Source organism: Tursiops truncatus, chromosome 2 (genome assembly GCF_011762595.2).
Source record: "Tursiops truncatus isolate mTurTru1 chromosome 2, mTurTru1.mat.Y, whole genome shotgun sequence".
Taxonomy (NCBI): Eukaryota; Metazoa; Chordata; class Mammalia; order Artiodactyla; family Delphinidae; genus Tursiops; species Tursiops truncatus.
Window position 1 is genome coordinate 98998717 of NC_047035.1, and position 22346 is coordinate 99021062.

General features: G+C 37.4%; 1 protein-coding gene across 5 annotated transcripts in view; it reads right to left on the reverse strand.

The window, feature by feature from the left end:
• Positions 1–22346, reverse strand: part of MNS1 (meiosis specific nuclear structural 1) — an 83760-nt gene that overhangs the window by 14004 nt on the left and 47410 nt on the right. For 3 of the 5 annotated variants that reach the window (XM_019946868.3, XM_073801043.1, XM_019946850.3), the window contains 4 exons: positions 11833–11935; positions 8943–9172; positions 7791–8007; positions 7582–7689 (listed from right to left, as the gene is read on the reverse strand). In XM_019946868.3, coding sequence (XP_019802427.1) covers positions 7582–7689; positions 7791–8007; positions 8943–9172; positions 11833–11935 — 658 coding nt within the window. The remainder of the gene's footprint in view (positions 1–7581; positions 7690–7790; positions 8008–8942; positions 9173–11832; positions 11936–22346) is intronic. The other 2 variants (XM_019946874.3, XM_019946859.3) reach the window with 1 other exon arrangement.

The following is a 22346-nucleotide window of genomic DNA, read 5'->3' on the forward strand; positions in this document are numbered from 1 at the left end:
TGACTATAGTTGATAACACTTTCTTGTATAAATGAAATTTCCAAAGAGAGTAGAACTTAAAATATTCTCACACATAAAAAAACAAATCTGTTAAGTGACAGATGTGTAATTAACTAGATGGGGGAATCTTTTTACAATGTAAATGTTTATCAAATCACCACAGTGTACACTTTAAATATCTTACAATTTTATGTGGCAATTATACCTCAAGAAAGCTGAAATTTAAAGAAAAATCAGATAAAATTAAATCCTAATGTAAGAGTGACCAAAAAAAGGAAGAAACAAACTATCAATACCAGAAATGAAACACTAGAGACTCTGCAGACATTAAAAGGATAATAGTACAAACTATTCTACACACCTAAGTTTGACAATTTAGACAAAATGGATCACTTCTTTGAAAAACACAAGTCACCAAAACTCACCAAATATGAAATAAGATAATTTGAATAACTCTATTCAGTAACTAATAAGAATATTGAGGGGATGAGACAAGATGGTGGGGTAGTAGGACTTGAGCTCACCTCCTCTCATGAAAATACCAAAATTACAACTAACTGCTGAACAACCATCGACAAAAAAGACTGGAACCTACCATACAAGATGTTCTACATCCAAAGACAAAGAAGAAGCCACAACTAGACGGTACGAAGAGTGCTTTCACGATATAATCAAATCCCATACCTGCGAGGTGGGTGACATGCAAACTGGAAAATAATTATATCGCAGAGGTTCTCCCACAGGAGTGAGAGTTCTGAGCCCCACGTCAGGCTCCCCAGCCTGAGGGTCTGGCGTTGGGAGGAGGGACAAGTGTACACGGAACATTCTCCAGGATAGATCACAAGCTAAGCCACAAAGGAAGCCTCAGTCAATTTAAGTAAATTGAAATCATATCAAGCATCTTTTCTGACCACAGTGCTATAAGATTAGAAATCAACTACAAGGACTTCCCTGGTGGCGCAATGGTTAAGAATCCACCTGACAATGCAGGGGACACGGGTTAGAGCCCTGGTCTGGGAAGATCCCACATGCCATGGAGCAACTAAGCCCGTGTGCCACAAATACTGAGCCCGCATGCCACAACTACTGAAGCCCACACGCCTAGAGCCCATGCTCCACAACAAAGAGAAGCCACCACAATGAGAAGCCTGTGTACCACATCGAATAGTAACCCGTGCTTGCCACAACTACAGAAAGCCCGTGCTTAGCAACGAAGACCCAATGCAGCCAAAAATAAATTTTAAAATTTATAAATTAAAAAAAATCAACTACAAGAAAAAAACTGTAAAAAACACAAACATATGGAGGCTAAACTATGTATTACTGAACAACTGATGGATCACTGAAGAAATCAAAGAGTAAATCAAAACATACCTAGAAACAAATGAAAATGAAACCTCAATGATCCAAAACCTATGGGATGCAGCAAAAGCAGTTCTAAGAGGGAAGTTTACAGCAACACAATCTTAACTCAGGAAACAAGAAAAATCCCAAATAAACCACTTACCATTACACCTAAAGCAACTAGAGAAAGAAAAACAGACAACACCCAAAGTTAGTAGAAGGAAAGAAATCATAAACATCAGAACAGAAATAAATGAAACAGGGATGAAGGAAACAATAGAAAAGGTCAATGAAACTAAAAGCTGGTTCTTTGAAAAGATAAACGAAATTGATAAACCTTTAGCCAGACTCATCAAGAAAAAAAGGGAGAGGGCTCAAATCAATAAAATTAGAAATGGAAACGGAAAAGTTACAATGGACACCACAGAAATACAAAGGATCGTAAGAGACTACTACAAGCAACTATACACCAATAAAATGGATAACCTAGAAAAAACGGACAAATTCTTAGAAAGGTACAACTTTCCAAGACTGAACCAGGAAGAAATAGAAAATATTGAGTTGGCCAAAAAGTTCATTCAGGTTTTCCTGTAACATTTCATGGAAAAACCCAAACGAACCTTTTGGCCAACCCAATACGAACAGACCTATCACAAGTACTGAAATTGAAACTGTGATTAAAAATCTTCCAACAAAAAAAAGCCCAGGACCAGAACTCTAGCAAACACAGCTGAATTCCAGCAAACATTTAGAGAAGAGATAACACCTATCCTTCTGAAACTCTTCCAAAAATTGCAGAGGAAGGAAACACTCCCAAACTCATTCTATGAGGCCACCATCACCCTGATACCAAAACCAGACAAAGATACCACAAAAAAGAAAATTACAGTCCAATATCTCTGATGAACACAGATGCAAACATCCTCAACAGAATACTAGCAAGCTAAATCCAACAATACATTAAAAGGATCATACACCATGATCCAGTGGGATTTATCCCAGAGATGCAAGGATTTTTCGATATCTGCAAGCAAATCAATCAGTGTGATACACCACATTAACAAATTGAAGAATAAAAACCATATGCCCATCTCAATAGTTGCAGAAAAAGCTTTTGAAAATATTCAACACCCTTTCATGATAAAAACTCTTCAGAAAGTGGGAATAGAGGGAACATACCTCCACATAATAAAGGCCATATATGACAAACCCACAGCAAACATCCTTCTCAATGGTGAAAAGCTGAAAGCATTTTCTCTAAGATCAGGAACAAGACAAGGATGTACACTCTCATCACTATAATTCAACATATTTTTGGAAGTCCTAACATGCAATCAGAGAAGAAAAAGAAACAGAAGGAATCCAAATTGGAAAAGATGAAGTAAAACTGTCACTGTTTGCAGATGACATGCTACTATACATAGAAAATCCTAAAGATGCTACCAGAAAACTACTAGAGCTCAACAATGAATTCGGTAAAGTTGCAGGATACAAGGTTAATACACAGAAATCTCTTACATTTCTACACAATAACAATGAAAGATCAGATAGAGAAACTAAGAAAACTATTCCATTTACCATTGCATCAAAAAGAATAAATTACCTGAGAATAAACCCACGTAAGGAGGCAAAAGACCCTTACCCTGAAGAGTATAAAGTACTGATAAAAGAAATCAAAGATGACACAAACAGATAGACAGATATACCATGCTCTTGGATTAGAAGAATCGATATTGTTAAAATGATTATACTACAAAAGGCAACCTACAGATTCAATGCAATCCCTGTCAAATTACCAATGGCATTTTTCATAGAACAAAAAATTTCACAATTCGTATAGAAACACAAAAGACCCCAAATAGCCAAAGCAATCCTGAGAAAGAAAAACAGAGCTGGAGGAATCATGCTCCCTGACTTCAGATTATACTATAAAGCCTCAGTCATGAACACAGTATGGTAGGGCTTCCCTGGTGGCGCACTGGTTAAGAATCTGCCTGCCAATGCAGGGGACACAGATTCGAGCCCTGGTCTGGGAAGATCCCACATGCCGTGAGCAACTAAGCCCATGCGCCACAACTGCTAGCCTGCGCTCTAGAGCCCGTGTGCCACAACTACTGAGCCCACGTGCCACAACTACTGAAGCCCACATGCCTAGAGCCCATGCTCCACAACTAGAGAAGCCACCGCAGTGAGAAGCCCGCTCACCACAACAAAGAGTAGCCCCTGCTTGCCGCAACTAGAGAAAGCTCATGTGCAGCAATGAAGACCTAATGCAGCCAAAAAAAACAAACAAACAAAAAACAGTATGGTACTTGCACAAAAACAGAAATATAGATCAATGGAATAGGATAGAAAGCCCAGAAATAAACCCATGCACCTATGGTCAATTAATCTATGACAAAGGAGGCAAGAATATACAATGGAGAAAAGACAGTCTCTTCAATAAGTGGTGGTGGGAAAACTGGACAGCTACAAGTAAAAGAATGAAATTAGAACATTCTCTAATACCATACACAAAAATAAACTCAAAATGGATTAAAGACCTAAATGTAAGACCAGATACTAGAAAACTCTTAAAAGGAAAACATAGGCAGAACACTCTTTGACATAAATTGTAGCAATATCTTTTTTGATCCACCTCTAAGAGTAATGGAAATAAAAACAAAAATAAACAAATGAGACCTAATGAAACTTAAAAGCTTTTGAACAGCAAAGGAAGCCATAAACAAAATGAAAAGACAACCCACAGAATGGGAGAAAATATTTGGAAATAATGCAACTGACAAGGGCTTACTCTCTAAAGTATACAAGCAGCTCATACAGTTCAATATCAAAAAAACAAACAACCCAATCAAAAAATGGGCAGAAGATCTAAAGAGACATTTCTCCAAAGAAGACATACAGATGGCCAAAAAGCACACAAAAACATGCTCAACATCACTAAAACTACAATGAGATATCACACCACATCGGTCAGAAGGGCCATCATCAAAAAGTCTACAACAATAAATGCCAGAGTGGGTGTGGAAAAAAGGGAACCCTCCTACACTGTTGGTGGGAATGTAAATTGGTACAACCACTACGGAGAATGGTATGGAGGTTCTCTAAAAAACGAAAAATAGAGCTACCATTTGACTCAGCAATCCCACTCCTGGGCATATATCCAGAGAAAATCATAATTCGAAAAGATACATGCAGCCCAGTGTTCACTGCAGCACTATTTACAGTAGCCAAAACATGGAAGCAACCTAAATGTCCATCAACAGAGGAATGGATAAAGAAGATGTGGTACGTATATACAATGGAATATTACTCAGCCATAAAAAAGAATGAAATAATGCCATTTCCAGCAACATGGATGGACCTAGATATTATCATACTAAATGAAGTCAGAGAGAGAAAGATAAATATCATATGATATCACTTATATGTGGAATCTAAAAAACAATAGAAATGAACTTACTTACAAAACAGAGACTCACAGCCTTCGAAAACAAATCTATGGTTACCAAAGGGGAAAGGTGGGGGGGAGTTATAAATTAGGCGTTTGGGATTAACATACACACACCACTATATATAAAATAGATAATCAACAAGGACCTACTGTATAGCACAGGGAACTCTCAATATTCTATAATAACCTATATGGTAAAAGAATCAGGAAAAGAATGGATATATGTATAACTGAATCACTTTGCTGTACACCTAAAAGTAACACAATATTATAAATCAACTATACTCCAATATAAAATAAAAACTTTAAAATAAATAAATATACAATAAAATATTGAATTAATATTTTAAAACTCTCAAAAAATAAAACTCCTAGCCTGGATAGTTTCACTGGAAAATTCTACCAAATGTTTAAAGAATTAACACCAATTCTAAACAATCTCTTCTAGAAAATAGAAGGAAATACTTCTCCATTCATTTTATGAAGACAGTATTACCCTGACACCAGTATAAAAAATGAAAACTAAAAACCAATATTCCTCATGAATATGGATGCAAAAATCCTTAACACATTATTAGGAAACTAAAATCCAGTCATATATTATAAGAGGTATACACCATGACCAAGTGAGATTTATTCCAGTGATGCAAGGTTGTTCAGTAACCCCCCAAAATCAATCAATGCAATCAACCAGGCTAAAGAAGAAAAAGTACATGGTCATATCAATAGATGTAGAAAAAGCATTTGAAAAAATTCAACACCCTTCATGACAAAAATCTTCAGAAAAACAGTGATAGGAGAAAAAGTCCTCAACTTTATAAAGAGCATCTACAAAAAAAAACTACAATTAACAGAATGCTTTTCCCCTGATAGATAACAAAGAAAGGTGATGTCTACTCTCATCACTTTTATTCAACATAGTGCTAGCCAGTGCTGAGTTTTAGCCAGTACAATAAGGCAAAAAAAGTAAATAAAAGGTATATAGATAAGAAAGCAAGAAATAAAACTGTCCCTGTTTGCAGAGGACATGACTATGTATGGAAAAACAAACAAACCAACTCCTACAGCTACTAAGTGAATTCAGCAAGGTCATGAGACGCAAGATAAACATTAAAAAAGTCAATTCACTAGCAATGAGTATGTGGACAATGATACTAAAACTTAAATTCCATTTACAATCACTCAAAAAACTGAAATACTTAGATGTAAATCTAACAAAACGTACAGGATTTGTAAGCTGAAAACTATAAAACATTGATGAAAAAATTCAAAGATCATCTAAATAGACTTGACTCTTGAACAACACAGGGGTTAATCCACAAAATTTAGTCAGCTCTTTATATCCACAGTTGCTCTATATCTGTGGAATCAACCAACCATGGACTGTGTAAATAGTAGTATTTACTACTGAAAAATATCTGAAGATAAGTGGACTCACACAATTCAAACCCGTGTTGTTCAAGGGGCAACTGTAAGTGGAGAGTCATTCTGTGTTCATGGACTGGAAGACTCAATATAATGAATATGTCAATTTTCCCCAAATTGATATTCAGACTTAATATAATTCCTATCAAATTCCCCAATGACTATTTGTAGATACAGACAAGATTATCCTGCATGTCCGGAGCCTGTGCTCTGCAACGGGAGAGGCCACAACAGTGAGAGGCCCGCGTACCGCAAAAACAACAACAACAAAAAAAACTGTGGTACTGCTGAAGGGATAGACACATAGATCAACAGACAAAATAGAGATCCCAGGAATATACACACAAATATGCTCAACTGTGTTTTAAACAAAGGTACAAAAGCAACTCAATGTAAGAGAGAAAACCTTTTCAACAAATAGTGTGGAACAACTGGACACAGAGAAGCAAAAATGAAACCTGACCTAACTCTCATACCTTATAAACAAAAATTAACTGAAAATGAAACCTTTTAGGGAAAAAAAGGAGAAATTCTTCAGGATGTAGGCAAAGACTTCCTAGAATTGATACCAAGGTATGATCCATAAAAACAGAAACTGATAAATTGGACTTCACAGAAATTGAAAACATTTACTTGGAAAACGACTTTGTTAAGAGGATGAAAAGACAAGCTATAGACTGAGTGAAAATATTTGTAAAACACACACCTGACAAAGGACTAGTAACTAGAATACATAAAGAACTCTTAAAATTCTACAATAAGTGAACAAAAAACACCCATTTAGAAAACTGACAAATCTTGATTTGTTGATATTATTGTTCAACACTATATTCCATGGTTTTCTGACTACTTATTTTATATAGTAATGAGAAGTATTTAAACATTCAAATATAAATAATTATGGATTTATTTCTCCTTTCAGTTTTTCCAGTTTTGCTGCATGTATTTTGAAGTTTTACTTAGGTTCACACACCTTTAGGGCTATTACATCCTCTACATGAATTTAGCCTATTCATCATGATTTCTACTCTAACATGCTCTTGGTTGGTGTTGGTATGGTATATCTTTCTCCATCCTTTTGCTTTTAAACCATATGTGTCTTCATATTTAAATTATGTTCCTTTGTAGATAATATAGTTGCATCATGCTTTTGATGCACTTTGTGAACTGCTGCCTGGGTCTAGCATTTTTACCCATCCTAAAAATCTCTTTTAACTGTAGTGTTTATACTATTTACATATAAGGTAATTATCAATATGGTTAGGTTTAAATCTATTATCTTTCTACTGCTTCATCTCAAAATCTACTGCTTCTACTGCTTCTCTATGTTAATCATTCCTTCAATTTCCAAAACTTACTTTTAGTTTCTTCCTATGTATTTCTGCTTGTTCTTCCTGGTATAATTCCTGTTGCACTTGTTCTAAATCTTCACGTTGTCGCAGCATTTCTTCCAATCTCTGAGTCAGCTATTAAATTTTAAAAAAACACACAAACATGTAAAGGAATCAAATTCTATGACAAATATTTCAGAATTTCTCCAGTGTTAAAGAAATGGTTATTTTAATACCATATTCTGAAGCTGTAGCCTTTTTTCTTCACCTTCTTGAACTTTTGCCATCCGATCTTCTTCTCTTTGTTGCTGCATCTTGGCAAACTCTATGATTTTTCTGTTTTCTTCTTCCATTTCCTCATGTTTCTTTTTTCTCCAGAGAGCCTGCTCTTTCTTAAAGTCTTCTATATACCTTCGAATTGTATTCATTTTTTCTAACTTTTGTTGTCTTTCCCTAAAAAGCAATAGTGAATGCAGTTGTATAGTAACAGAAATAATAATAAAATATCAAAAAATGTAAGTATCATTTCCTTCAGTTGATAATGATGTGGAGAAAAATGGCTTCCCTATTTACAATTTTTTCATTCTTTCATGCAACAAACATTTTGAGTGTTTACTATGTGCCACTAAATATAATAACAGATATGAATTTTCTCTGAGTCAACTACTACTATGCCTCTTCTCTAACCTATTATGATGTTTTATGCATCTCACTTCAGAAAGGCCACCACCTGTTTATATATGTTTCACAGCACTCTACACTTTAGCTGTCTACCAGGGAAACTGAACAGAAAACAAATTCTCTTGATATGGGCTTACTTAAGAAAATCAAAGTTTAGCCATTGTCAATAAGTATTTCTTAACTATCAGACAATTAATTATCATGCTAACAAAGATAAGTAAGACTTGGGGGCTTCCCTGGTGGTACAGTGGTTGGGAGTCCGCCTGCCAATGTGGGGGACACGTGTTCGAGCCCTGGTCCAGGAAGATCGCACATGTCGCGGAGCAACTAGACCCATGTGCCACAACTACTGAGCCTGCGCTCTAGAGCCCGCGAGCCACAACTACTAAAGCCCGCACACCTAGAACCTGTGCTCCGCCACAAGAGAAGCCACTGCAATGAGAATCCCGCGCACCACAACAAAGAGTAGCCCCGGCTCGCCGCAACTAGAGGAAGCTGGCACACAGCAACAAAGACCCGACGCAGCCATGAAGAAAGAAAGAAAGAAATTTATAAAAAAAGAGAAGACTTGGTCTCAGTTTATGTGATAACATTTACTGGGACTTACCATGTACTGGGCACTGTTTAGGTGATTTCCTCTTCATGACAAGCCTGAGATAAATCTAATGTAAATGTTTAGGCATGTAAGAAAGTTGGGATAAACTTACAATTGATCTTCTTCATAGATTTTCCTAACAATTTCATCAATCATGAGTTTCTCTTTCAGCAGTTGCTCATAAGCTTCCTGCTTCTTCTTTCCTTGTTCTTCAAGTTGTTTCTCTAAGTCACGACTGTACTGTGCTTTTACTTTGTTTCGTTTTTCCTCCACAGCATTCTCTTCCTTTATTAATCTCTCGTGTTCTTCCATCATAGTTTTGGCAATTTCAGCATCACGTTTCTGTTATTAAAACAAAATTCATCTTTCCACTTTCAAATCTGAGCACAGTAGGATAGAATACTTTTAGCAGATGGAATTGAATACTATAAAGCCTGTTATATAAAATATTATGTAACTGTGTAGGTAAAAAGCAAAGGTAAGTCACTGTCACCTGAAGGGTTTGAATGATGAGTCAAACCCTAAAGAGGCTTTCCTATTCCTTCAAGTAGCTCTCTCAGGGCAATAAGGAGAATAAACTCCACATTTGAAAAACAGTAAGTAAAATTAGAAGTGCTTTGTTAACAACTATGTTAACTGCCAGAGCAGTAGTCATCTTTTTCATCTATTTAAAAGTTGATGTAGGCAATTTTCACAAATTTTAGCTCCACTGGGTATTGGCTGCTATTTAGAGTAAGGACGGTACTATCTTTTTTATACAGGTCTGCTATTAAATAGCTCTGAGCAGCTCTTAAGTTTCTCTCAGCCTAAATTTTCTTTCCTGCTACTGGCCTTTGAAGTCTCCTCTTTCTCATTTATTAAAGGCCCCTGGTAATCACTTTAATTTAATAAAAGGGTCACATATGTCACTGTGCCTGTTTTCTTAGGTTTTAATTCACTCATTCAAGACCATTCCTTCTGAGTTAGACACAACCCTGCTTCTTGAATGGGTTAACCTCCTTACTTGTTTTGAGCATTTTGAAATCATTTAACAAAATGTTTTAAAGTAAATATATTAGGGCACTTTAAAAAAATCATCCTTGGGCTTCCCTGGTGGTGCAGTGGTTGAGAGTCCGCCTGCCGATGCAGGGGACACGTGTTCGTGCCCCAGTCCGGGAAGCTCCCACATGCCGCGGAGTGGCTGGGCCCGTGAGCCATGGCTGCTGAGCCTGTGCGTCCAGAGCCTGTGCTCCACAACGGGAGAGGCCACAACAGTGAGAGGCCCGCGTACCTCAAAAAAAAAAAAAAAGTCATCCTTTACCATTAGGATCACATCCCAAATGCTAGAATGGCTAGCAGCATCAAACATAAAAGAAGAAACAGATTAAAATATGAATGCTAATGCCATTCCTGATCTAATTGATGCCTTTAACATATACACTGTTAATATGACTTGACCAAAATTCTTTCTTTCCTTCTCTTTTCTTAGCACATGTTGTACTAGGCTCTATAGAAAAAATATGACAAGACAAAAACATGTATGTACAAATTATCACACACTTATAGAAGTACAATGTTCTCATTTCACAGATAAGAAAATTTAGGCTGAGAGAGAGAGCCAAAACTAGCACCTAAATATCCTGACACCTAGTCAAGTCCTAGGAGTATTTGACTTTAATTTTTGTGGATCAATTTTATTTAGAAAATAACAGCAATTCTTTCAACAGCCAGAATAAATATCTACAACTGCCTCGAATAATCTCAATTATCAAAATAATTAAACTGCAATCTACTGGTCAAATAGTACATTGTTTATGTTCTACTTTATTTTTTAAAGGGTAGAGTATGGCTCATGAAGTGAAGTCTCCTTACCCTCTCCTACCACCTGTCACACCAAAGGTTATCATGTTAACAGCATGCTGTACAACCCACCAGACGACTTCTATACTAACACACATGCACACACACATTTCACTATGGCCAGCATCTGTTCTTATTTGAAGCCTGTATAACACTGCACTGGTCAAGTATTTTGATATCACCCCTCTAATTCTATGTGTGTGTGAACATGTGTGTTGATATACATGCACACACAGATGCTGATATACACATACATACATGTACAAGTTTTAAAAAATGTACTGTGAAATGTATTATTCTCCAAATTTTTTTGCAACTTGCTTTTTTTCCTTTTAACATATAATATATTCTGGCCAACTTTAAAAGCCAAACTATTTCCCTTTACCTCTTTCTCTTTAATAGCCGTATAACATCTTTGAAAGGGATCTAGGAGAGGGGGAACTCTGCTATCAAAATGCTCTACAAAGTAATAGAGAAATGAGAGAAGGGAACTTAAAAGACTGTGTAACATTGCAATCAGACCTTTTCATCTATGTCTAGCCTTTATGAGTGACAACGAGAGCTCAAGTGATGACGTACACCCTGCTTTTAAGTGTTAATAAACCCTATTTTATATTATACTGTGCAACACTACTGCTGCATGTGTCTGAAACTCCTTTGCCCAAGAGTAACTATTACCAGTAATGCACAGTAGGTCAGGAGTAAGAAAAGAGGATAAAAATAGAGGAAAACATGAGAAGAAAAGATTGATATTTATGAAACAGAAAAGTTTCCTGCTTATAATTTATTTTTTAAAACATTTTAAAAATTAAAAATTTAGTAACATTCTAAAATACACTGATTATGCTAACAACTTGTATTGGTTTGTCAGAGAATAATCAGTTAGAGACCATCAAGAATGCTGGGAGTTACTGAATATAGCTGTTCATTCTAAGCGTCAACCTAATTCCTTGTGTCTCTGAAAGGTTCTACTATTAAATTACACAAAGCTCAATATCCATAATTTCTTACACCTTAAGGATCTGCAAAGTATAAAAGTATTTGAGAAATCTAACAGTGTAAATTCTGTATAGAATGTAACAATTTTCCAAAAATTGGTCTATTTTTGGTTTTCTAAATGAAGCTAAAAATATGGAAAACATAATGACCAGAAACATGATTACCATTTGCTCATATTTGATGGCATCCTTTTCAGCAATCTGAGCTGCTCTTTCTTTACTCATGTAAGCTGCTTTTAATTTCTTCTCCAATTCTCTGAGCTCAATACTGTTTTAAAAAAGACAGAAATTTAAATTCGAGGACCATGTATCTCTTACCATTTTAAAAATAATATGTATCTGCAATTTAAATGAATTTTTTTCTAAATGCATAAAAGATATTTACATTATTTTTAAAATATTTTGAAAAAATACCCCTTTCTCCATTCATCCCAAGAAAAATCAGAATGCATGTGAAAAGAGACATTGTAATTAATTTTTCTAGACAAAACAACCCTTTTATTTTCAATAATCATCACTAAAAATCTTTCTGCCAGTGCCTGGCTCAGAAAAGGTGCTATATCAATATAGGTTAAAATTTCTGTCCAGTTACCAGTACTATTAGGCTAAAAGAATAACTATAGTGGAGAGGTTTAAACCTATACAAGTTACTTAAATTTTGTACCTTGGTTTTGCTATCTGTAAAAGGTGTAGTTTTGGCAATTAACTAAGTTAATGTGTATAACAGCAGACACTCTACTACATATGGTAACTATTTTTTGATGATGATGAAGAGGGAGTAACATGGGCAAGTTTAGGTCATTTCTCTGGGCTTGTTTACTTATCTGTTAAAAAAAATGGGGATTGGCGTCAGATAATCTCTGAATTACTTTTTAATCTATCACTCTCCTAAATTTACTGAAAACAATATGCCATACAAAAATTTTTATTTTACTGTGCCAGTCATAATTCTGAATATGACAGAATATGAGAATTCTGAGTTGGAAGGGCCCTGAGATGTCACCAAGATGTACATGTTAATTCTTACTGGAACAAAGAGGCACTCACCTACCTATAAACTCAACTTACAAGTACCCCCTACCTACAAAGAAACAATCCTAAGGGGTAAGGGAAGAGAGATATTCCTGGTATTATGGTGTGGGTCCTTCTTGCCCTTACCATTGTAGGTGCAAATGTATATGACACAAGATTACCTTCTTACATAAAAAGTGTTAGAAACGAGGATTAAGTTTCTAGGTTAGTCTACATATTTTATTCCACTAAGAGTTTGAGATACATTTACAAAGATTTTTGTTAGAGTTGGGTACTAATGATTATGCACCAATATGCAAACCCAATCAATTTATAATATTGTCTCTACAAAAAAATGTGCATTAAGTTGCAAACAACCAACATTCAAATAAACGACCTTCATTTGAAGGACAAGGGCACCCATACCCATTGGATATATACCTAGAAGTGAAATTTCTGAGTCACAGGGTAGGCTGTGTTCAAATTGAGTAGATAATGGCAGTTTTCCAAAGCTTTGTCAGATTTACACTCTCATAAACAGTGTCTAAGCACTTGCACCACTCCACACCCTCAGCAACACTTTCGTCTTTTCATAGATTTTAACCATTCTTTTGGGGGATGTAATTTATCACTGGGGTTTTAATTTATGTTTCCCAACTACTAATGGAACTGAGACCTCTTCATATGTTGACTCATTTGTATAACTTCTATGAAGTTCTTGTTTAATATTTAAAAAAATATTTTCATTCTTATACTGGTTTGTCTACTTCTTATTGTTGCATAGAAGTCTTTTAAAATTTATTTATTTACTTATTATTTTTGGCTGCGTTAGGTCTTCGTTGCTGCACACCAGCTTTCTCTAGTTGCGTCGAGCGGGGGCTGCTCTTCGTTACAGTGCACAGGCTTCTCACCGCGGTGGCTTCTCTTGTTGCGGAGCACAGGCTCTAGGCACGCAGGCTTCAGTAGTTGTGCAAGCAGACTTCAGCAGTTGTGCACGCAGGCTCAGTAGCTGTGGCTCGCGGGCTCTAGAGCACAGGCTCAGTAGTTGTAGCACACAGGCTTAGCTGCTCCACGGCATGTGGGATCTTTCTGGACCAGGGCTGAAACCCATGTCCCCTGCATTTGCAGGCGGATTCCCAACCACTGTACCACCAGAGAAGCCCAAAAGTTCTTTATATATTCCGGATACAAGTCTCTTGTTGGTTATATGCATTGCAAATACCTCCTTCCAGTTTGCAGTTACTCTCACAGTGGTTTCTTCAGATGAAGAGTATTCTAATCCACCAATCTTTTTCTTCATTGTCAGTAACTTTTGTGTCATGTTTCAAGAAATGTTGCCCACCCCACAGACATAAATACATTTTCTTGTATTAGTCTCTCAAAGCTTTGTTATTTCACCATTAACTTTTAGACGATAATCCTCCAGGAATTGATTTTTATGTGTGGTGTGAGGTAGAAATCAAGTTCATTTTCTTCCATATGGATATCTAATTGATACAGTATCATTTTTTTTAAATGTCTATTTCTGAATGCCCTGCAGTGATTCTAAAATGTATATGGAAATGCAAAGTAGGAATGGCTAAAACAATCTTTTTTTTTTTTTTTTTTAGCAGAGGCTCCGGAAGCACAGGCTCAGCAGCCATGGCTCACCGGCCCAGCCACTCCGCCGGCATGTGGGATCCTCCCAGACTGGGGCACGAACCCGTGTCCCCTGCAACGGCAGGCGGACTCTCAACCACTGCGCCACCAGGGAAGCCCTAAAACAATCTTTAAGAAGACCAAAATTGGAGACTTCTTCAGGATATGAATACTTATTATAAAGCCACAATACTTAAGATAGTGTAGTTTTAGCACAGGATGAACAAATGGATCAATGGAATAGACTAGAGCAGCTCTTCTCAACTACAAGTTTTAAGCCCTAATGCCCTTAAGCATCTATTATGTGCAGTGAATTAACTTGGTTCCTCTGGATCTAAAATAATACCAGCTATATACTGTCTTTGAGAAAATTAAAAATACAATCACTCAACTTTCTGTGACACTTGGTTCTCCTATGGAACCCCAGTTGCGGAAGGATGGGATAGAAAAATGCAAAAACAGATGCATGCACATATGCACACTTATTTTATGACAAAACTGGCACTGCAGAGCCAGTTTCCCTTTCTACTACTGCTAGTCAGTTTGGTAAATGTGCTATTTAGTAATTTACCTAAATTTTCAAATTTGCATAAAATTGTTCACAATATCCTGCTATGACCTACAGTGATCTCCCATTTGTACGATCTACAGTTATATCACACTATCTATTCCTAGAATTGGTTATTTGTACATTCTCTTTTACAGTTATATATTCCTGCCAGGGACTATCAATTTTATTGGCCTTTTTAAAGGCACAATTTTTGGCTTTGTTGATTCTACTTTATGTCTACATTCTAAATTGCTCATTTCTGACCTTATCTTTATCCTACATTATTTTTTAATCACTCCAGATGGCAATTTTCTCTTTGTTTTCAAATAATTCCAGATGGAGTCTTCTTTTCTAATAGTCATTTTAGATTATAAGCTATCCTCAAGGAATAGCTTTAGCTATTTATCGGACAAGTTCTGGGGGGTTTTTAATCCTAGAATTTTTTTCTTGTAAAATATATATAACAAAAATTTGTCATTTTAACCATTTTTAAGTGTACAATTCAGTGGTGTTAATTACATTCATAATGCTCGGCAACTATCAACACTATTTCCAAACTTTTTTTCCAAAAAGAAATGCTGTACCCATGTAAGCAATAACTCCCCATTCCTCCCTTCCCTGCTAATTTACTTTTTGTCTCTGCAAATCTGTCCCTAGATATTTCAAGTAAGTGGAATTATACAGTCTTTATCCTTTTGTTTCTGGCTTACTTCACTTAGGATAATGCTTTTCAAGGTTCAACCATATTGCAGCATGTATGAGAGCTTCATTCCCTTTTATACCTGAATAATATTCTACTGTATGTATATGCCACGATTTGTTTATCTACTCATCTGCTGATAGACACTTAGGTGGCTTCTACCTCTTGGCTATTGTGAATAATGTTGCATTGAACATGGGCGTACAACTATCTGATTGAGTCCCTGTTTTCAATTTTTCAATTCTTTTGAGCGTACACCTAAGGGTGGAATTGCTGGACCACATGGTAATTCTGTTTAACTTTTAGAGGAACTGCCAAACTGTCTTCCACAGTGCACCATTTTACATTCCTACCAACAATGTCTGAGGTTTCCAATTTGTCCACATCTTCACCAACACTTATTTTCCATTGTTTTTATTACAGCTATCCTACCAGGTGTGAAATGGTATCTGCTTGTGGTTTTGATTTGCATTTCCCTAATAACAAATGTTGAGTACTTTTTCATGTGCTATTGCCCACTGTCTGTCTGCTTTGGAGAAATCTTTAAGTACCAGGCCCATTTTTGAATTGGGTTGTTTGTCTTTTGTTGTTGAACTGTAGGCATCCTTTATATATTATGGAAATTAAATCTTACCAGAGATACAATTTGCTTTTCTGGCCTGAGTTCTGAATTAGGAGAAACACAGATAAGCACATTGTGTCAGTCCTTCAGGTAGCTCCCAGGTAGGTTAGAATATACAGACACAATAATTTGCAAATAAGATCTGCTCTTCTTCCTCCAGAACCAGGGCCTGGTACTCTATGGGCTGCTGTCCTCAAGACTGCCTCATAGCTGGGAGGGGATGGAGCAAGGAAAAGTAAAAACACTAAAGACTTTGCTTCCATTGCTAAGTTGCCTTTTTCTTGTTTGAGCATGCAGTTGGTTGCTATAAAACTTTGTTGTTCAGAGTTCTTACAAAGTTGATTCTGACAGTTTCTGCTACTTTGACTGGGAGGACAGGAACTTGGAGCTGCCTACTACACCATTTCTCAGATGTCACTCCAATCTTACAACCATTACTATGTGGCATTTTCATTATCATTCAGTTAAAAATACTTTCTAATTTCAATTCTGATTGCTCCTTTAGCCTGGGGTTATTTAGAAGTACATTTTAAAATATCTAAATATAAAAAGATTGTCTAGTTTTTTGGGGTCTTTTTGTTACTGTATATCTAGTTTAACTCCACTGTGGTCAGAGAACATACTATGTATGAAATAAATGTGTTAAAAATCTGTTGTATTTGTTCTGGCATAACAAATGGTCTGTTTTCATAAATGGTTCAAACATGTTTATTATAACTACTAATATAGTTGGGTTACATTTACAATCTTAATATATTCTTTCTATTTGTCTTACCTGTTCTGTGTTCTCTCTTCTCTTCTTTTTGTCTCTATGTTTGGAGTCCCCAAGACCACCCCCACACTGGGTTCCATCACTCACTCAGAGGACTCACAGGACTTAGTATATAGTCATACTCATGGATATGATTTATCACAGTGAAATACAGAGCAAAATCGACAAGGAAAAAAAGCATGTCGGCAAAGTCTAGAGGAAATCAGCTGCAAGTTTCCAAAAGTCCTCTCCCAGTGGAGTCACACAGGAGACGCTTAATTCCCCCAGCAATAAGTTGTGACAACATGTGAGAATTGTCTACCAGGAAAGCTCGCTAGAGACTTAGGGCCCAAGATTTTCATTAGGGGCTAGTCATGCATGTACCCTCTGCCTACAAGTACCAAAATTACGACTACCAGAAGGAACAGAGTTCAGAATGAACCATACTGTTTTTCCAAACAATTAAGCACTCTTATCATAGAGTGGTGGGAACCTTCTTGAAATCCAAGTTTCCAGATGCCAGCCAAGGACAAACTTGCAAAGCAGGGCTATCTGAGGAAATTAGCCTCAAGTGTGCTATGTCAACTCTTTTCTGCACAGCCTCATCATTCTTTATTATCACATTTTTCCCTCTATTAATTTGTTAATTGTATATTCTTTTCCAAATTTGTATTACAGAGATTACATGTTTGTTTCAAGTCTGATAAAATTTGTCCATTTTTTACCAAACAATGAGAGATTCTTGACCACTTTAACTCCATGTATGTACTTCCTACCTCACTTTTGTTATGGTTTGTTACATTTTTAACTATTTATATATTTTAAATCCCAAAGACATTACAATAAGTGATTTACAGATTCATATTTCACCTAGACTTACTACGCATTTTCCTCCCTGAAGTTTTGAGATTAATGTTGGGATCATTTTTATTCTTCTACCTGAAGAACAACTGCTAGTATTTCCTTTAATGCAGGGTTATCGTGATCAATTCTCTATTTTGTTTGACTGAAAATGTTATTTTTTAAGCCATCTTATTTATTTTAATAATTAACATATTGATTATCAGTCAGAAATGTAATATAATAGTACTGGCATCAGCAAGGAACTAGTTGTACATTTAATAAGGGCAGACTGTCTCTTCTTTGAGATAGTTTTTGCTGAACTTAAATACAAGTTATAAACAAGGTACTTATTTTTTCTTTCATAAAGCTATGTGTTAGCTATATAATAAATATAAATTGCTATTATTTAATAATTATAAATTGTATGGTCATAATTATACAATTAGTTGTAATAACTGTAAATAATTATAACTAATTGTACAACTAATTATAATTATTAATGCTACAATTAAAATAGGATTTCTAAAACTAGACAGTGGTGGGGGCAGTCAAGATGGCGGTGTAGGAAGACATGGCGTTCACGTCTCCCCACAACTAGGGCGCCTGCCACACGCTGGTGGGGGACCTAGACGCCCAAGGAGATGAGAAGTACCCCCTGAGCAATGGGTAGGACGTGGGGGGAGTGAGGGGGGAGGAGACGTGGTGGCTGGGAGTGGGGAGGGGTTCCCATGCCTGGAGGGACCCTCAGGGGCTCAGATATCAGTGGGAGCATGCCTAGAGTTTCCCTTGCCTAATCGGGCCCCAGGAAGCCTGCCGAGCTCCCCAGCCGGGTCCTCTGCCTTCCAAGGCCCCCTCCGGGCCACGTTGGTCCTAGGGGTATAGGAGGGAGATGGGGGGCGGGACTGAGCAGAGAAGAGGAGTGGTGGACAGGGAGGGGCCCTCCAAGATCAGAGGATCAGGGAAGGCATGGAGGGTGTTTCCCCTGCTTACTATGGCCCAGGAAGCCTGCTGGGCTCCCGGGCCTGGTCCTCCATTCTCCCGGGCCTGGTCCTCCATTCTCCCGGGCCCTGTCGGGTTGTGAGGGTCTTAGGGGCATAGGATGGAGGGAGAAGGGGGGTAAGAGGAGGAGAGGCAGATGGGAGGGCCCTCTGGGATTGGAGTAATAGGGGAGGGGCGGAGGGCATTTCCCCCACCCACTAAGCCTCGGGAAGCCTGTTGGGCTTCCAGGTCTGGTCCCCTGCCTTCTGGGGCTCCCTCTGGCCACGTGGCTCCTAGGGGCACAGGAGGGAGGTGAGGGGAAAGAAGAAGAGAGGCCAACAGGGAGGGGACCTCTAGGATCGGAGGAAAGCACCCTGCATTCCCCCCACCCACTAGGGCCCAGTGAGCCTGCTGGGGTCCTGGACCTGGTGCTCTGACCTCCAAGGCCAGAGGCACTCCTGGGTCCCTCCTGCTGCCTTGAGCCTAAGCCTCACAAGCCACCCAGGGTCTTTTCCGGCCCTGTGGGTCCTAAGCATAGGCCCTGCCCACCACATAAACCCCACCCCTGCCTAAGCCCCACCCCTCCACACAGCCAAGGCCTTTTCTGGCTTTTTTTTGTTTCTTTCCTCTCCTCTTTTTTACTATTGTAGTTCTGTTTTAGCTTCTGGTTGTTGTTTCATCTATATTTTTATTTTTTTATTCTTTCTAACATATCTGTTAGTTTTCTAATCTTATTTTTTACTCTGTTATTGTTCTGCTCCTTTTATTCTTCTTCTTCCTTTTTTTTTGCTGCCCCACGTGGGTTGTGGGATCTTGGTTCATGAGCAGAGGGTTAGGCCAGAGCTCCTGTTGTGGGAGCTCCGAGTCTGAACCACTGGACTAACAGAAAACCTCAGACCCCAGGGAATATTCATCAGAGTGAGGTCACCCCGAGGTCCTCACCTCGGCACCAAGACTCAGCTCTACCCAACAGCCTACAAACTCCAATGCTGGAAGCCTCAGGCCAAAAACCAGTAAAACAGGAACACAATCCCACCCATCAAAAAATAAAATAAAATAAGACAACGAAAAAATGTCACAGATGAGGGAGCAAGGTAAAAACCTATAAGACCAAATAAGTGAAGAGGAAATAGGCAAGCTACCTGAAAAAGAATTCAGAATAATGACAGTAAAGGTGATCCAGAATCTCAGAAATAGAATGGAGGCACAGATTGAGAAAATACAAGAAATATTTAACAAAGATCTAGAAGAGGGCTTCCGTGGTGGCGCAGTGGTTTAGAGTCCGCCTGCCAATGCAGGGAACATGTGTTTGTGCCTCGGTCCGGGAAGATCCCACATGCCGCGGAGTGGCTGGGCCCGTGAGCCATGGCCGCTGAGACTGTGTGTCCGGAGCCTGTGCTCCGCAACGGGAGAGGCCACAACAGTGAGAGGCCCACATAATACAAAAAAAAAAAAAAAGAAGATCTAGAAGAACTAAAGAACAAACAAACATAGATGAACAACATAATAACTGAAATGAAAAATACACTAGAAGGAATCAATAACATAAAACTGAGGCAGAAGAACAAATAAGTGAGCTGGAAGACAGAATGGTGGAAATAACTGCCGAGGAACAGAAGAAAAAAGAATGAAAAGAACTGAAGACAATCACAGAGACCTTTGGGACAACATTAGATGCACCAATATTCGAATTATAAGGGTACCAGAAGAAGAAGAGAAAAAGGAAGCGTCTGAGAAGATATCTGAAGAGATTATAGCAGAAAACTTCCCTAACATGGGAAGGGAAATAGTCACCCAAATCCAGAAAGTGCAGAGAGTCCCATACAGGATAAACCCTAGGAGAAACATACCAAGACACATATTAATCAAACTAACAAAAATTAAATTCAAAGAAAAAATATTAAAAGCAGCAAGGGAAAAGCAAAAAATAACATACAAAGGAATCCCCATAAGGTTATCAGCTGATTTTTTAGCAGAAACTCTGCAGGCCAGAGGGAGTGGCAGGATATACTTAAAGTGATGAAAGAGAAAAACCTACAACCAAGATTACTCTACTCAGCAAGGATCTCATTCAGATTTGACAGAGAAATCAAAAGCTTTTCAGACAAGCAAAAGCTAAGAGAATTCAGCACCACCACACTAGCTTTACAACAAATGCTAAAGGAACTTCTTTAGGTGGGAAGCACAAGAGAAGAAAAGGACCCACAAAAACAAAATGAAAATAATTAAGAAAATGGTAATAGGAACATACATATCAGTAATAACCTTGTAAGTAAATGGATTAAGTGCTCCAAATAAAAGACACAGGCTGGCTGAATGGACACAAGAACAAGACCCATATATGCTGTCTACAACAGACCCACTTCAGACCTAGGGACACATACAGACTGAAAGAGAAGGGATGGAAAAAGATAATCCATGCAAATGGAAATCAAAAGAAAGCTGGAGCAGCAACACTCATATCAGATAAAATAGACTTTAAAATAAAGAATGTTAAAAGAGACAAGGAAGGACACTACAAAATGATCAAGGGATCAATCCACGAAGAAGATATAACAATTATAAATATTTATGCACCCAACATAGGAGCACCTCAATACATAAGGTAAATGCTAACAACCGTAAAAGGGGAAATCGACAGTAACACAATAATAGTAGGGGACTTTACACCCCACTTAACCAACGTACAGATCATCCAAATGGAAAATAAGGAAACACAAGCTTTACATGACACAACAGACCGGATAGATTTAATTGATATTTATAGGACATTCCACCCAAAAGTGTCAGAATACACTTTCTTCTCAAGTGCACACGGAACATTCTCCAGAATACATCACATCCTGGGTCACAAATCAAGCCTTGGAAAATGTAAGAAAATTGAACTCACATCAAGCATCTTTTCTGACCACAATGCTATGAGATTGGAAATCAATTACAGGAAAAAAACTGTAAAAAACACAAATACATGGAGGCTAAACAGTATACTGCTAAACAACCAAGAAATCACTGAAGAAATCAAAGAAGAAATAAAAAAATACATAGAAACAAATGAAAATGAAAACACACAACCCAAAATCTATGGGACACAGCAAAAGCAGTTCTAAGAGGGAAGTTTATAGCAATTCAATTTCACCTAAAGAAACAAGAAAAATCTCAAATAAACAATCTAACTTACACCTAAAGAAACTAGAGAAAGAAGAACAAAGAAAACCCAAAGTCAGCAGAAGGAAAGAAATCATAAAGATCAGAGCAGAAATAAATGAAACAGAAATAAAGAAAACATAGCAAAGATCAATAAAACTAAAAATTGGTTCTTTGAGAAGATAAACAAAATTGATAAACCTTTAGCCAGACTAATCAAGAAAAAAAGGGAGAGGATGCAAATCAATAAAATTAGAAATGAAAAAGGAAAAATCACAACTGACACCACAGAAATAGAAAGGATTCTAAGACACTACTACAAACAACTATATGCCAAGAAAATGAACAACCACAAAGAAATGGACAAATTCTTGGAAAGGTACAATTTTCCAAGACTGAATCTGGAAGAAATAGAAAATATAAACAGACCTATCGCAAGTAA